Here is an 18,133-nt window from a genome sequence, read left to right on the forward strand (position 1 = left end):
GGTGAGTACAGTGGTCTCAGACAGTTTTTAAATTCTGTACAGTGGGATCAACTGATGATGATGTTACCAACAGAAAATTCAAAGTGGGAAGCATTCAAGGAATTAATTGTGAAAGCTACTAAAAGTTTCATACCTATTAAGAAATATTGTTCAAGGTTTAGGCCTAAATGGCTATCAAATAAACTAATGAGAGTCGTGACAGAGAAGAAAAATGCATGGGATGCATATAAATTATCAGGTGACACAGAAGCCTATGGCAGATACAAGCTAGTCTGTAATCAATTCACAAAGTAAGTTAGGCAGGCGAAGGCAGATTACGAGAAATCTTTGGCAAAGGATGCTAAGGAAAACAGCAAGGATTTCTTTACTTATATAAATTCTAAAAGGAGGCGGATGAATCTGATTGGTCCACTTGATATCAATGGTTCGGCTGTTTATGATCCTGCTCAGATAGCAAACAAGCTGAATGAGTATTTTGCATCTACATTCACACGAAGCGTTATTAAGGTTTGAAAATGCCAGAACGTTATCAAATTGTAGCAGTGTGCTTAATAATTTTGTAATAACTGACAGCAAAGTGGAGGAGAAATTGTTGAAGTAAAATATAAGAAAGGCACCTGGGGTGGATGGGATCTATCCAGTTATATTAAAGGAGGCAACAAGGGAAGTAAGCAAACCCTGGGCCATAATTATGAGAGCATCCTTGGACTCAGGGGAGGTCCCCGTGGACTGGAGATGTGCAAATGTATCCCCAATTCAAAAAGGGGGGATCGAAGGGTGACATTTAATTTCTGTTCCAGGTAAAATAATGGAGTTACTGGTTAAAGATGCATTGCAGGATCATCTAAACAAGACTGCAGCAATAATTCAGACACAGCATGGGTTTGTTAAGGAAAGTCTTGTCTGACAAATTTGATTGGTTATTATGATGTGGTTACAAAGGAACTGGATGCAAAAAATAATTTTGATATCATATACTTGGATTTCAGGAAAGCTTTTGACACTGTTGCTCTTGGAAGACTACTGTACAAATTGCAGAAGAACGGGTAAATTACTACAATGGATAAAAGGATGGTTGAATGGGAGAAGACAGAGGGTGGTAATCAATGGGTGCTGCTCTTTGTGGACTAATGTTATTAGTGGAGTCTCACAGGGTTTGGTGTTGGGTCCACTGTTGTTTTGTGTACAGGCTGGCCTCGATTAATGCGATTAATTCGTCCCGCGAGCACATCGCACAAAACGGAATTGCGTTAATTGAAAATAATAATCAATAGGAAAAATTATAATTGGTCCTTGACCTTCTGGAATGTCCATATAGAATTAAACAAATACCTTTTAAATAACTTTTTAACTGTATACAATGTAAAAGATAATGAAAATAATTATGGAATTGAATGTTTATTGCATAAAACAGCCGTCCCAAACTGTGCGCTGTGGAATATTTTAAATTTTCGAGGGAAACACAGTGATACTCGACATCTGTCGGACACCGCGCAAACTACTAGCTCAAGGTAGTTCAGTTTCAACATTTCTTATTAAGTTGTTTGGACCTAACTACTAAACGGAACTGTTAGGTATTTCTTTTGGTTTGGGTGCGCCTTGAAAAAATTACTGAGACACTAAGGGCGCCGTGAACCAAGAAAGTTTGGGAACCTCTGACATAAAATACACAATGAAGAAATTACTGTTACGGAAATATTTGAACAGTGTTGACTTTCTCTTTTCATCAATCAATTTCCGATAGCCGACAACAATCTTCTCTGGGCCCTGGTGAAATAAATATCGCAGAGAACCTCAAACCTTTTGTTTGAGGTTCTATGCGATACGAAAGATTTCATCTAATTCTTTTACTGTTATCTCCTTCGCAGTAACATTTTCATCTGGCTCATTTAAAAATTTGAATTTTTATGCAAGTGTGCATTGACTTTATTAGCAGGAGACAAACAAGTAACACGTCTTTTTCCAATGGTTGATGGAGCACACCGAGGCGTGCAGCAGGCAAAGGTTTGTTTATTGACCATACGACTCGTGGTAAGCTTAACTCCCGATTCAAATCTTTTTCAACTATCGTATATAAAAAAAAAAAAGATCGTGTTAACTGAAAATTTGCATTGTGTAAAGTGAAAAGTGGTATAATTTTTCAAATAGCGCTAACTGAAAATCGCGTTATGCGAGGCCTGGCTGTATTTATCAATGATGTTGATGAAGGTAAATCAGACTTAGTGTCGAAGTTTGCAGATAATACAAAGGTTGGCAGGGTTGTTAATGACAGTAATGGCAGTGTGCTACTGCAACAGGATCTATAAAATTTGGGCAGATGGGCTGAGAAGTGGCAACTGAAGTTTAACCTTGACAAATGGAAAGTACTGCATATGGGTAGAAGTAACCCCAGAGAAACGTACCAACTGCTGGTTAAAACAAGTAATGCAGACATAATAGGGCTTACGGAAACATAGTGCCACCCGGAAATAGGGGATGAGGAGTTTAAGTACGGCTTGTATAATGTATTTAGGAAGGATAGGGTAGATAGAAGGGTTGGTGGGGAAATGCTTCTTATCAGAAGCAGCCTGAGTACAACGATAGATTTCCTGAATTCAGACGTTTCATGTGTGAAATAGTTGGAAACAAAGGTATAATGTGAGTAGGAGTAATCTATGGACCAGGTGATTGCGAAGATTATGACAAAAGACCCTACATGCAAATGGAATGGGCAAGTAAGTGTCAATGTCTTATTATGGGTGATTTCAATTTGCCTCTAATTGATTGGGGTAAATGGGAAGGAAACTCGACATGGGGAACAAAATTTTTAAATCAACTAGATGACTGTTATTTGTATCAACACGACACGTAAAGTACTAGAGAAAAGAATATCCTAGACCTCATCATCACCCATGAATCAGATGACATAACAGGGCTGACAGTAGAGGAACCAGTAGCAGGAAGTGAGCTCGGAGTTCTATGGTGGATGGTGAAGAGAGAGAGAGGTAGCAGTAGTAAAAGGCAAAGAATGGGTTATAATTTCAGAAAAGGAAATTACGATGCCTTAAGGTGCTACGTGGCCTCTATTAACTGGGTAGTATCATACAGAGAAGGAATACAATTGAACTGTGGTATGCCTTTAAAATATTAATCACAGTTGCCTTCAATGCATATTTACCATTAAAAAAATACTCCACGAGGAGGGTTCCAAGTTCGACGAATAGTGAAGTTCACACTACTTGAGCATAAAAAGGTAGCTAGCATGGAAAAGTTACAGAGCAATAAAACGTACTGAAGCCTATAACAGCTACAAGATAATAGAGACACAGAAAAGGTTCGACAGGCAAAGGCAGTTTGTGAGAAATCACTAGCAAACAGAACAAAGAGGGGGGTGGATAAGGAATTATTCACATATATAAATGCTAAGAAGAGCAGGACAAACCAGTCACACCTTTACGTAAGACAAAAGGGGATAGTATTAAATACACCAACTGCCGTTGCAGATGAACTCGACAGTTATTTTGCATCGATATTTACAGATGAAAAACCTTTTGTGGCAATGGGAAATTGTGGAAGCGAAGTTGAAAAATATGTAATTAATGATATTGAAATTTCACAAGATTATTTAATGAAATAACTTGCGAGCCTACAAATTTTGTACAAGCCAGTAAGGCTCCTGGAGTTAGCATTAGCATTAGTAGAGGCATATGATGCAAGAAAGCAAGCTTATTCAGCATAAGCCGAAAAAAAAAAAAAAAAAAAAAAACACACACCACTCCCATTTCACCCCTCCGTTCGTTCGAAATACCTGTCCAGTTGAGCTTTAAATTTGTTTAGGCTATCAACTTCAACAACAAGTGATGGAAGTCGGTTCCACCAACCAACCACCCGCTGGCCAAAGGCAAATTTCCGCACATCTATCCGACATCCGTCCTTCCTCAATTTGAATTTATGCCCTCTGAGGTGATTATTCTGAGCAAGATGAAGAATCCCATTGGCATTGAGCATGCTCAAACCATTCAAAGCCTTATACACCTCTATCAGATCACCTCGCTGGTGCCTAGTCTCCAGACAGTAATTTGCAAAACTTAAGCCTTTCTTCGTAAGAGCAACCCTTTGTTCCATTCACTAATCTTGTTGCCCTTCTCTGTACCCGTTCCAGCAGCTCTACATCCTTCTTGAAATGAGGCCTCCAGACCTGTATACAGTACTCAAGGTGTGGCCTGACCAATGCCTTATACAAGGGAATAATCACATCCCTGTCCCTGCTAGAAAAATTCCTGTATATCATTGACAAGACACCATGAGCTACTCTTGCAGCTCGTCTGCACTGCTCAGAGAACTTCATATCTGCCTGCACAATTACCCCCAGGTCCTTTTCATTCTCCACCACTGTCAGTGTAGTACCGCAGAGTTGATACGTTGCTCTGGGGTTACTGTTTCCCACATGTAGTACTTTACATTTGTCAATGTTAAACTTCATTTGCCACCTCTCAGCCCATCTGCTCAACCTTTCCAGATCCTGTTGCAGCAGCATAGCATCAGTAGAGTCCTTAACAACCCTGCCAACCTTTGTATCATCTGCAAACTTGGACATTAAACTTGATATCCCATCATCAATATCATTCATAAACACCGAAAACAACAACGGACCCAACACTGAACCCTGAGGAACTCCACTAATACAATTAGTCCACGTTGAGCAGTGTCCACTGATTACCACTCTCTGTCTTCTGCCACTCAACCATCCCCTTATCCATAGCAGCAATTTGCTTCCAATGCCACACTGCTCCAATTTGTGCAGCAGTCTTCCACGTGCAACAGTATCAAAAGCCTTTCTAAGAGCCAAATATATAATATCAAAGTTATTCCCTGCATCCAGTTCTTTTGTGACTACATCATAGTATCCAATCAAATTGGTCAGGCAAGACCTGCCCTTAACAAAACCATGCTGCGTCTGAGCTATAACTGAATTCTTGTCTAGATGATCCTGCAGTGCTTCTTTAACCAGTGCCTCCATTAATTTAACTGGAACAGAAGTTAAACTGACAGGTCTATAATTACTTGTGTCAGCCTTTGATCCTCCTTTGTGAATTGGGGTTATATTTGCACATCTCCAGTCTATGGGTACCTCCCCTGAGTCCAAAGAAACTCTCGTAATTATGGATAGGGGTTTGCTTACTTCCTTTGCTGCCTCCTTTAATATAACTGGATAGATCCCATCCACCCCAGGTGCCTTTTTTATGTTTATCCTCAACAATCTCTCCTCCACTTTCCTCTCAGTTATTACAAAATCATCCAGCTCACTGCCAATGTTTACTTTACCTACATCATTCTCCTTCCTGAATAACTCCTCATGCGTGAATGTAGATGCAAAATACTCGTTTAGATTGTTAGCCACCTGAGCAGGATCCTCAACTGTTGAACCATCAATATCCAGTGGACCAATCTGATTCATCCCTTTCCTTCTTGAGTTTAAATATGTAAAGAACTCTTTTCTGTTTTTCTTTGCATCCTTTGCCAAGGATTTTTCGTAGTCTGCCTTTGCCTGCCTAATCTCCTTTGTGACTTGGTTACAGACCAACTTATATCTATCATAGGCTTCCATGTCACCCATTAATTTGTATGTATCTCATGCATTTTTCTTCTCTGCCACATGTCTCATTAGTTCATCTGACAACCATTTAGGTCTAAACCTTGAACAATATTTCTTAGTTGGTATGTAAAGCCTGGTAGCCTCCAAGATTAGTTTCTTGAATGCTTCCCATTTTGAGTTTGCTGTTGGTAACATCATCAGTTGGTCCCACTGTATAGAATTTAAATACTGTCTCAGACCATCATAGTCGCCTTTACGAAAACAAAAACCCTTCCCTTTACCTCTGATGGTAGTTACCTCCTTGAGTAAATCCCACTTCAACGCACTGTGATCACTGCCACCTAGTGGTTCATTTATCTGCAGATTCTTAATGCATGAAGAATCACTACTGATAATCAGATCAAGAGTATTGCTCCCTCTTGTTGCCTCATGAACATGCTGATGTAGAAAACAATCATCCAATAAATCCACAAAAGCCTTGCTAGTGTGCGAGTGACCAACCCACAAATTCCAGTCAATATCTGGGAAATTAAAATCCCCCATTATAAGACTCTCTGATTTACTGGCCCACTCTATTTCCCTGTACAATATCTTATTATACTCATCAGAGTCATTAGGCCTATAGCACACTCCTACTCTCAATTTTGATTTCCCTATGCTTATGTCACACCAAACTGACTCGACACCGCCCTGTCCATCGATGTTGACTGGCTTCACTTCCTTGGACTTTATGTGTTTCTTAACTAACAGCATAACCCCTCCTCCCCTCCTGTCCTGTCCTGTCTATCCTTTCTATACACATTGTATTCCCCAAATTCCAGTTCCGCATTACTTATATCTGTGTGACACCACGTCTCTGATATCCCAACAATATCTCCCTTTGATGTTTTGAGCAATACCTCAAATTCATCAAATTTATTTACCAAACTCCTAGCATTGGTGTACACGCAGGTATACATGCACCTGTTTCTATTCTTAGCTACCCTAACACAACCCATGTGTTTACTTGTACTGCAATGACTCCCAGCAGTCTCTGAAATATCCTGCATCTTGTTTTTCAGGCTTCTGCTCATTTCAATAGAAGCAGTGCAAGAATCACTTCCACCTCTGCCAGTGGCTACTGTTAATCTGTTAGTCCTTGTATCCGCCAACTAGCAGTTTTCCGACCCACCTAACATTTCCTCGACAGCATCAGCAAAAATTCTTGCACCCTTTCTATTTAAGTGTATCCCATCCCTGTAGAAGCAATCTCTCCTGTTAACAAGTACAGTCCAGGCTGAAAAAAATTCTACCCCTTGAGCCTTGCACAATCCCTCCAGGGCCGAATTGATCGACAAGGCTCTCATCATATACTCCCTCCTATCGTGTCTGGGCAGAATTGCAGACACTTTCAAATTCAACCCTAATTCACGGCTTTTTTTCAACAGTGACCTTTACTTGCTAAGTAATTCCGCCGGTCTCCTACTTTTAATATCATTGGTGCCAACGTGTACAACTATATCACCTTTTGTGCCCTTAAAAGATGATATCCGCTCTACAACGTCATCAACCTGTGCCCCTGGCAGACATACCCTGGTCCTATTCCACCTATCCTTTTTACAAAGCATGTTCCCCGTTTCCCTGACAGTAGAGTCACCAACAACTACTAGTTCCTGTGGGACCAGCGCATTCTGCCTAGGGGGCTGCCTCTGTGTTGTCTGATGACCAAGTGCAAGCTCTGGCGTTGATGTGGGCAGCTGAGAGATTGATGGGCCCTCAATTTATTTCCTTCGAGGGCATCCACCCTGTCCTTCAAGCTCTCATAAAGGCCCATAACAACGCTGAGTTGTTGCCTGATTTCCTTGCACTCCTTACATCGTGCACACACAAAGACATCCCCCTTGGCAGTATCATGTCCCGTACCCGACTGCTCCGCAAACATCAAGCAAACAGTGCATTTTAAAAGACTGTGATTCAGAGGGCAACTGCCCCCCTTAGTTCTCCCCTGAACCACAGCACTCCCATTAGCTTGAGCCTTTTGCTTTGCTGCTCTGGTCAGAGTCATAATTCCGATTTAATTCAATAAAATTTCAAAACAAAAATTAAATCCTTAAGTTATATCCCAAAACAGTTATGTTTTTTTTTTCGGTATCTAGTGTTTTCTACGAGTTCCCTTTATACAACTTCCGTATCACGTGTACCACTATAGTTATGTATTAATTATTTGTTACGATTAAGTTGTTATATATATATAGAGTTAAAAATACAATTTAATTGACAATAAAGTTTATCAAGATTAATAGATTTACTGATTAACTGACAATATTATATTATGCACTATACTACACTAAGCTTATGCTATCGTGTAAAAATGGCGGGAATTCTCGATTTAGAATAAACTAAGGATCCTGACTCGGTCTATAATCTACTTATAGAAGATAATTTGATATAACAATTGGTTAATAAATCGACTAAATTTGGTTAAAAAAAGACCTCTCGTTCAATTTGTAACACGTGGATTTGATACCGTTACCGATACTAAGTAATACCTACAAAATCTCTGTCTAAGTTAAACTTTAAACTAGGTATCGTAACTAGGAATATAAAGCTACTCTAGAAAATAAGTTAATATGACAATTTAAGCTTATAAATCAGAAAATAAATCAGGAAAACTTCTCTGTTCCAAGAGCTTCAAGGAGCCCGTCCGCACAGGCTAACCTCGCACCCAGATATTGATGAAGGTATATCAAGGTTAATGTTCAAGTTTGCAGATGATACGAAGGTTGGTAGGGTTGTTAATGACATTAAGGACAGTATGCTACTGCAACTGGAAAAGTTGAGTAGATGGGCTGAGAGGTTGATTTCTGGAACAAACTTCCATCTGTCATTGCGGAAGTTGACAGCTTAAATAAAAGGCTAAACTAGACAAACTTTTGGAGTGAATGGGTGAAATGGGAAGGGGAATTTTTTTTTTTGGTTGATGCGCTATATAAGCTTGCTTTCTTGCATCATATGCCTCTACTAATGCTAATGATATATAAGAATTTTGCCAGCAGGAGGTGATTTTCCCATTGTATTAAGCAATGGTTAGACTGCATCTTGAGTCTGCATACAGGTCTGGAATCCTCATTTTAAGAAGGATGTCAGTTTGTTGGAACAAGTTGGAATCTTAAGAAAAAAGATTAGATAACAACACAAACGGGCACTCCTACCATGAAAGCCTAGACACCTGAAAGACGACCAGATTGAAGGATACACAGATTGTTTAATGGATCGAGTAAACAAAATGAGAGGAAAAAGTAAGGATGCTGAAGGCATCCATACTCTTTCTCTAATAACACACAATGGAACATAAAAATTGAAACTGAAAAAGGATGGATGCAAATTGGATGTAAAAAAATATTTGCTTTTAGCAAGAGAGGAAATTATAGTTGGAGCAAACTTCTATGTAGCATTGTGGAAGTTGGTATTTTCTATAAATTTAATGGAGGACTGGTTTAATTATTTGAAGGGATGGATAGATGTACTTCAGGTAGTTTTCTTTTTCTAATATTACTCCATCTTTTTATGAGATTTACATAACTATTAATGGGTGATAAATCTAAGAGAGATGTTACTTTCTATTCAATTGATGCCCTTAATGGGCATGGGTATAATGATACATACAAATCTCCTCCAAATGAAAAACTAGTTACACAATGAGTACATATAAAAATTACTCAAACTGAATAATAAGATGAAGAAACTCACTCAGGTAATTCTCCATTTGGTACAACAATGTTTAGGATATCATCAATAAGTTTCTGTTTCATCACTCTGTCATTTGCTGTTGTTGCTGTAAGTGATGGAGATGCATTTACTTCTATTAGCCAGGGTTTGAGATCATTACTGATAATTATGTCATAGCTGAAATGTAAAAAATTATCACTTGCAGATAAATGTTTGACATTGTGTACTCTGGAGAGCAAGGTAATTGCAACACATTTAATTTAGAAACATAAAAAACTTGAATAATTATCCCATTCTAGGGACTTCCTAAAGAAAGTTAAACTTAAATATAAACATAGTTATTGCTGAATTAATATGTGTGGGTACTTGAACATTATATGCTAAATAACAGTACAATATTAGTATTGGCATATGGTGTAGGAAGCCTTGGGCTTTTGTTGCCTCACCTAAAAAAAGAATAATGATAACAATTTGACTCCCTCACCATGTAAATATTTATCCAGCTCAGCTTTGAATTATTATAAGCTGTCAGCCTAAACCAACCATAGAGGAAATTTATTCTGATAATTAACAACTTGCTGGCTAAAAGAAAACTTCCTGCAAATCCATCCTAAACCACTCTCCCTAATTTGAATTTACAGCTCCCTAGTTTTGGAATAATATATAACAGTAAAAATTTCACCCTTGTTAATTTTATTCTCGGAGCATTATACACCTCAATCAATTCTCCTCTAAGGTGTCCAGTTTTCAACCACTGCAGCCAACTTATTTGGAGTCTTTTGAATAAGTTGGCTACAGTGGATGCCCTTTTGCCAATCTCAATAAGGTTCACTGACTGTCTTTGGACCCTTTAAAAATACTGTCTTTTTTTTTTTTTTTTTTTTTGGTGTGGTCTCCATACTGCATACAGTATTCCAAGTATGGGTATGTCTACCAGAGGCAAAATATAGATGGTGTTGAGCAGGTATCATATTTTAAGGGCACAAAAGGTGATATTGTTGTACACGTTGATACTAATGATAGTAAGAGAAGGATATATGAGGACTTACTTAACAAGGAAATGTCAGCAAAAAGTCATTCTGCCAAGGCACAATAGCAGGGAGTATATGTCGAGAGCCTTGTCAATCAATTTGATCCTGGAAAGAATGTGCATGGATTGTGCAGGTAGAATTTTTCTCAGCGTGGTCGGTGCTTGATAACAAACAGGAGAGACTTTTTTTTACAGGGATGGGATATTATTATTATTATTATTATCTGTTTATTTCACAAAAGGATACATTGGAATATAAGCGGTGCAAGGATATTTGCTGATGCTATCAAGACGATATCAGTGGATTGGAAAACTACTAGCCTGGGGATTGGTACTGATATGGATGTTTTTGGGCACAAGTACAACTGGGGCCAAAATGTGCCTATTCTCATATTATAATTTTATGTACTTAATCAGTCCGATTTTCGTATCATAGGAATTCATATATTCGTATTTGCTTCAGAAAATTGAATAGCTCATTTAGATTTGCATGATTTCCAATAATATGGAAAAGTGATACAGGCTCTTGTAATCTTGTCAGTGAATTCACTTGAAAGTGAATGGAAAGCACTTTTTCTGATATAATCGTAATGCATACAATCTAGGAGTATACGTTTGACAGTAAGTGGCAAAGAACAGTGCATGCATAGCAGTGGGTACCCCCATGAGCAGATACATATGGGTTGGGTGCATATGCCCTATGCATAATCTTGATAGTACAACCGCTTTCTGTCTGTTTTGTTGTAGCTAGAATTCCATAATTCTGGTTTCTCTTTGATTTGGAGCAATTTGTTGTTTATTTATGACTTCCAGGTTTCGGGCCACTGAAATGTACAGATTTTTTTAATATGCTTTAAATAATCTACATATGGCACTTGGTATTTTGCTGGTGTTGTACTGTTTGATTGTTTGGCTGCCTGATCTGATCTCTCATTACCTGTGATACCAGAATGCCCTGGAATCCAGAAAAATTTCACTGAGTGAGTTTTACATTACAGATGATTTAAATGGAATAAGATTTGTTTTATGATGAGATGCGATATTGAAGATTTATTGTTCAAGGTAGTCATGGAATTGGTGTATATTACACTGCTAGCATTGTGGAAAGTGTTTATATTCTCTAAAGCTAATTTTATTGCATATAATTCTGCAGTATAACGACTACATTCAACCAGCAGTGATATGGAAACTGTAAAAGAAGAAAAGACAATTGCACTAGCCTGGGGAGATACAGAGGCTAATAGTTTAACTAGAGCTGCAGGCAGAGGTGAAAGTAATTTCTTGCATTGCTGCTATGGAAAGCAGTGTCTGGAACTTCAGGCTCTGCTGGTGGGTTATCATGAAACAAATGAATACATAGGTTGTGTTAGAGTAACTAAGAGTAAGAACACATGCATGTATACTTTCATGTACACTAATGCTAGTAGCAATACAAATAAATTTCATCAATTTGAAGTAGTGATTACGTCATCAAATGCAGACATTGTAGGAATAGGGGAGACATTGTGTCACTCAGACATACATGATGCTGAATTTGAATATGGGGAATACAATGTATACAGAGAGGACAGGGGAAGTAGAAAGATTATATTCTTAGTTAGGAAAAATATTAAACAAGGCATTGCATCCAGTTGACTTGGGCAACAAGTGCAATGTTGAGTCAATTTGGAGTGATATAAGTACTGGGAAAACAAAATTGAGAGTAGCAGTATGTTGCAGCCATAATGAATGTGATGAGTACACCAAACAGCTATACAGGGGAATAGAATGGGCCAACAAATCAGAATGTCTCATAATAGGAGATTTTAATTATCCAGATGTTGATTGGAATTTGTGGATTGGTCACTCACACATTAGATAGACTTTTGGCGCCTCCGTAGCCAGGTGGGCAGGAGCAGTAGTGCATAGCACATGCTTCTTGATTAGACCGGGGTTCGAACCCATACCCACCAAATACGGAGGATGCAGAAAGGTCAGGGAATGACCACCACATATACCCGGAACAATATGGCCTTAAATGCTAATGCTCTGAAAAAACAAAACAACAACAACAACCCCTGATTATAGTTATATTTTTAAGTAAATCCCACCAATGGAGCCTTTGTCTCATGGCTATTCCCAACCTTGCATTGTTTGGCTTTACAAGACTGCAAAGTGGGAAGACCTGTGAGATTTCTTTTCTTCTTTTCCTTCATTGGATTACTGTTTCAAAACTTCTGATGTCACTGTTTGCTCAGATCGTGTCAGTGAAATTATTCTTGCGGGAATGGAATCCTTTATCCCACACTCCACTTTAAAATCTCGTCCTTTACGTAAACCTTGGTTTTCCAATAAATGTGCTAAGGCTGTTCAAGAGAAGAATGTTGCATATCGTATTTGGCTTGTTTCTAATTCTTCAGTTTAATGTTCTGCCTACACCAAAGCTTGCAACAATTGTAAAGCAGTTATTAATCAGTCCAAACTACAGTTTGAACAGACCAAGAGTAGAAAACTTGCTTCTTGTTCTTACCTAATGGTAGCAGAGGATTCTGGTTTCTTCCCAAAGCTATTGGCCGCAACTTTTGCCCATCTCTGCTCCCACTCTTTCCAAACCAGATGGTTCTGTTGTCACTTCAGCCAAGGATAAAGCTAAACCTGCTAGCATCACATTTTTCTTCCAACTCATGTATTAATGATCTAGGTAAAACACCTCCCACCATTCCCAATACGCTCCATTCAATGCTTCCTGTGGTCTTCTGTCAAAAGGATGTCAGAAGGATTTTGACGAATCTTGATGCTAGGAAAGCTCCAGGTCCTGATGGTATTTCTCCACTTGTTCTCAAAACCTGTGCTCCTGAACTTACTCCTGTCCTTTGCCGCCTTTTTTCACATTCTTATTCCAAAGGTGTTTTTCCTACCACTTGGAAATTTGCTCATATCCAGCCAGTTCCTACAAAGGGAGACAAGTCCCTCCCATCCAATTATCGTCCCATTGCAATTACTTCTACTCTTTTCAAAGTAATGGAGAAATAAATTAACCGCTAACTCTTAAACTACCTAGAAACCTTCTGTCTGATCAACGATCGTCAGTATGGATTCCGTCAGTGTCGATCCACTGGTGATATTCTGGCTTATGTTACCCATTTATGGACAAATTCAATGGAAAAATTCGGTGAAACACAAGCAAGTGGCTCTTGACATCTCAAAGGCTTTCCGATCGATTTTGGCATAAAGTCTTCTAAACAAGCTTCCATCTTATGGTTTGCCAACTGTTTTTTGTAATTGGTTATCCAGTTTTCTCTCTAATCGCTCACTGAGGGTGACTGTAGATGGCTCTCTGTCTTCTAACTTCTCCACTAATGCTGGTGTTCCCCAAGGTTCAGTTCTTTCCCCCACTCTTTTCCTCTTGTATATTAATGACCTTCTTACACTGACTGGAAATCCATTCCGTAGTTTTGCCGATGATAGCACATTGCATTCCACTTTCCATTTTGAGAAACCTTGTCCTGCTCAATCAGCTTCAACTTCTCGAAAATCTACTACCAATTACTTAAATGCCAATCTTCAGGTAATTCTCCAGTGGGGCAAAGGCAACTTAGATGATTTCAATCCTTCTAAAACTCAGTCTTGTCTTATATCTCGCAAAAAGGATTCTTCTGCTCCTATGCTTATCTTTAGTGACACTGCGATTTCTAGGCAAAATGATATATCTCTTTTGGGGATTACCCTGACTTCTAATCTCTCTTGGCACATGCACATTACAAATATTGCTTGCTCTGCATCTAAAAAACTTGGTTTTCTCTTTCGCTCTCGGCATTACTTTTCTTCCAAACAGCTGCTCACTCTGTATAAATCGCAAATCTGCCCTGCCATGGAATATTGTTCCCACATCTGGGGGTGGTCCCCCAAAACCTCTCTTGGCTTCTTGATTCCATTCAGAAGAAGGCAGTTAGGTTAATTAATGATTCACCTCTAACGGTCTCTCCACTCGCCATCTCATAGACGTACTGTTTCTGCTGCATGCCTCTTCTACAGATACTTCCATGGGCACTGTTCTTCTGAATTGGCTTCTATAATTCCCACTCTCTCTTTCAAAACAGTCCGAACACGTGCCGCCACCAGCCAACATCCATTTACTGTCCAACTTCAAACTCACAGAACCAACTTTTCATCTTCCTTATTTATTCATTCAACTGCCGTTTTCTGGAAGAAACTTCCTCCATACGTATTTCCTGAAAATTACAGTCTACAGAATTTCAAGTCCAATGTCAACAAATATCTTATTTTGTCTCTCAACGTCCAACCCAAGCATGGTACTAAGTACTATAGGTTCTAATACCTCTCGTGTTTGGGGTTTACATAAAAAAAAAAAAAAAAAAATGTCAAGACATTGTGATCACTGTCACCTAGTGGTTCTTTTTATCTGCATATTCTTAATGCATGAATAATCACTGCTGATAATCATATCAAGTATATTTCTCTCTCTTGTTGCCTCTCTAACAGGCTGCTAAAAAAAAACACGCATCCCATAAATCTGCAAAAGTCTTGTTAGTCTGTGAGTGACTAACCCTCAAGTTCCCGTAAATATCTGGAAAGTTAAAATCCCCCATTATAAGACATTCTGATTTACTCTATTTCTCTGTTTGTTATACTCATCAGAATTATTAGGCCTATAACACACTCCTACTCTCATTTTTGCTTTCCCAGTGCTTATATCACACCAAACTGACTCAACATTGCACTGATCACCCATGTCAACCAGATGCACTGCCTTAGATCTAATGTGCTTCTCAACTAGGATCATTACCCCTCTCTCCCTCCTATCATGTCTAACCCATCACTTCTTTTGGGGCGCCTCCGTAGCCAGGTGGGCAGGAGCAGCAGTGTGTAGCACACGCTTCCTGATTAGAACGGGCTTCGAGCCTGTGAGCCACCAAATATGGAGGATGCAGAAAGGTCAGGGAATGATCACCGCATATCCCTGGAGCAATATGGCCTTAGTTGCTAATGCTCCTAAAAACCAAATAACAACAACAACAACTTCTTTTGAGTTTCATTCAATTCAGTCTGCTAACATAGATTTTTCTTTCTTGTGGCATCTTTGTCTGAAATTCATCAACGTGCACTTTTTTTTATAATTGATGGACTGATGGCATTTTAGTTAGCTTCCTATCTAATGGTGTTGCAGTTTCAGAGCATTTTTTTCTGGAATCGACCAACTGAATCCGTGTTTTGAATACAGCAGTGTGTTGGTAATCCAAACTAATTGGGACTAGGGATAGTTCGGACTTCCAATTTGTTCGGATTTTCGAAATTATCAAAAATACAGTTATAGAACTAAAAAGGTTTAGTAAGTTCAGAAATAAAAACACTAAGTTGTACCTACATATTTTTATTCATAGGTCACAAAAGAAGTGGAACTTTTAGTCACAATAACACATGTGTATAGGCCTTTAACTAAAATAATTACTTATTTTTTGCTGCACCATTTTTGAACTTTGTTTTTCTGCTACCAGATCTCACATTCTTTTCAGCAAGAATACTAGTTCAGTTGGACAGTATTGAGTTTGTTGATCGTACCTAGCCTTTGTGGGTAGCAAAGTTGGTAGAATTACCATCCTCCCCACCTTGGGTATAAAAGACCTGAGTTTGAGTTCTATCAATGATAGGCGAAATTTTTATAAGCCTTTTTCACAAAAAGGCTCATAAAAATTAATAAAAATTGATAAAAATATGAGCCTTTTTCACAAAAAGGCTCATTAAAAGTGGCTGAATAGGTCAGTCTCAGGCAAAGCTGGCATGGTTTTTCACCCCGAAACTCAGGTTTTTTGTCCAGCAAACAGAAAATCAACCACAGAACACCCAATTTACAGAAAGTATACACAGAGTAATATGGCCTTAGTTGCTGATGCTCCCAGTACCCAACTACAACAACAACAAACACCACCTTCGAGGGATAAGTCATTAGCTCTTCTCATAGTTTTTTTTGCACCATCTGAATCAAGTTTCGATTAACTTTAAAATTTTTTCCTTGTTGTTTTTAATTTCTGTTTTGGAAAGATGACTTTCCAATCTTGTAATCATAAAATTTTACTAATGAAGACCTGCTTTCTTCCTTTGAAAATCAGTTTAACAATTCAATCAGTTTTTTAACAATTCGATTTAATTGTTCAAAATTTCCGCTTCCTTTTAAAAGACAAAGAAGACCATACTTTCAGTATGATAAAATAAATGTTCAGAATCACTTCATTCCTATATCTAAACTCTGTAAACATTTTATTACATATCTCACTTGCGTGTATCATGTTAGTTGCAGTTTCTGCATGCCATGCTCTTTGTTTTTGATTGACGCTTATCTTTTTTTTTTTTTATTTTTTAGATTTTACAACCCCAAAAAAAAAAAAAAAAAAGTCAGTGAACAGAAATATCAGATTACAAAATGTTATATTTAGTTGGTATAGTACTGCATATTTATTAATTAAGCTATTTACATAAACATGAATTTAATTTTATTTTGCTAACCTGTGGATAATATTCTTCCGATTTTCATGTATCATTTAATTTTGTTAATTGGTAAAGTAAAATAAAAGTATAAATTTGTGCTTTATATTTTAGCTTTATTTTAATTTTAATAGCCTGTGGATAATATTCCTCCAATTTTCACTTATTACAATTGCCATTTAATAGAATCAAAATTCAACTTGCAAACGTGATCACAATAACAGCCGCTTACTGCAACTGATTTATGGAACCAGCATAAAAAAAAATAAATGCTGGCTAGTTCTTGTTTATACTCCGGCACGACCACCAGGTCAGTGGAGTTTACAATAAATCAATCAATACGAATGTTAATTGTATTTAGTCACCGGCTTGAACCCCGGTCCACTCAAAGAGCATGTGCTACTGCACTCGTGTCCCTGACCACTCGGTTATTCGGATTATTGACGTTCGGATTTTTGATGCTCTGCTGTATATGTATATTTTATATATGGATTCGTGTATCTAAGTACAGTATTGTTTGATGTGACAGAGATACCAGTTTTTGGCATGGAATGCCTAGTATAATAAATAAAAAAAAATTTCCTTTCCATATACATTGCACTCTTCATATTCAAATTCTGCATGCCTTATATCTGAGTGATACCACATCTCTGAAATCCCAACAATGTCAGCATTTGATGTCTTGACCAGTACATCAAATTTATTTACTATACTCCTAGCATTGGTGTACATGCAAATATACATGCACCTGTTCTTACCCTTAGTTACCCTAACTCTCACCCTAACACAGCCCATGTATTTACTTGCTTCATGATGACTCCCAGTGCATTTCTTGAAATCCACAGCAACTTGTTTCCACGCTTCTGCTTATTCCAATAGAAGCAGTGCAAGAATCGCTTCCACCTCTGCTTGCAGCTACTGTTAACCTATTAGTCTGTGTATCTTCCCCGTCCCCACAAATCTAGTAGTTTTCTTACCCATAACACTGCCTTGATAGCATCAGCAAATATACTTGCACCCTCTTTATTTAAGTTTATTCCATCCCTGTAGAGTACTTTGTACCTTGTACTTTGAGCTATTTGCTTTACTGCTCTCTTCTGAAGGATGATTTTAATCTAAATTTAATTTAAAAATAACACACAAAACTAAGTGATATGCAAAAATAATAATGATACATTAATCCTATATATTTGATGTCAGTATAAACTATGCTATTTTATATCACGTTACAGTTACATTATAAAATCATGCTTGTATTGCTATAAAATCATAGTTTATGGACATAATAAAAACAATCTAATATTAATTACGCTTCTACAAAACTACACAGAAAACCACCA

At 38.0% G+C, this 18,133-nt stretch overlaps 1 protein-coding gene across 2 annotated transcripts in view; it reads right to left on the minus strand.

Moving 5' to 3' along the window:
* The window catches only part of TTLL1B (Tubulin tyrosine ligase-like 1B), a 262,941-nt gene that overhangs the window by 65,171 nt on the left and 179,637 nt on the right, over nt 1-18,133 (minus strand). For both annotated transcript variants that reach the window (XM_090384144.1, XM_090384143.1), the window contains exon 12: nt 9,305-9,460. In XM_090384144.1, the coding sequence (XP_090240270.1) occupies nt 9,305-9,460 (156 nt within the window). The remainder of the gene's footprint in view (nt 1-9,304; nt 9,461-18,133) is intronic.

This window comes from Mastigoproctus giganteus, chromosome 10, assembly GCF_048544385.1.
Source record: "Mastigoproctus giganteus isolate SK-2022 chromosome 10, ASM4854438v1, whole genome shotgun sequence".
Classification (NCBI taxonomy): domain Eukaryota; kingdom Metazoa; phylum Arthropoda; class Arachnida; order Uropygi; family Thelyphonidae; genus Mastigoproctus; species Mastigoproctus giganteus.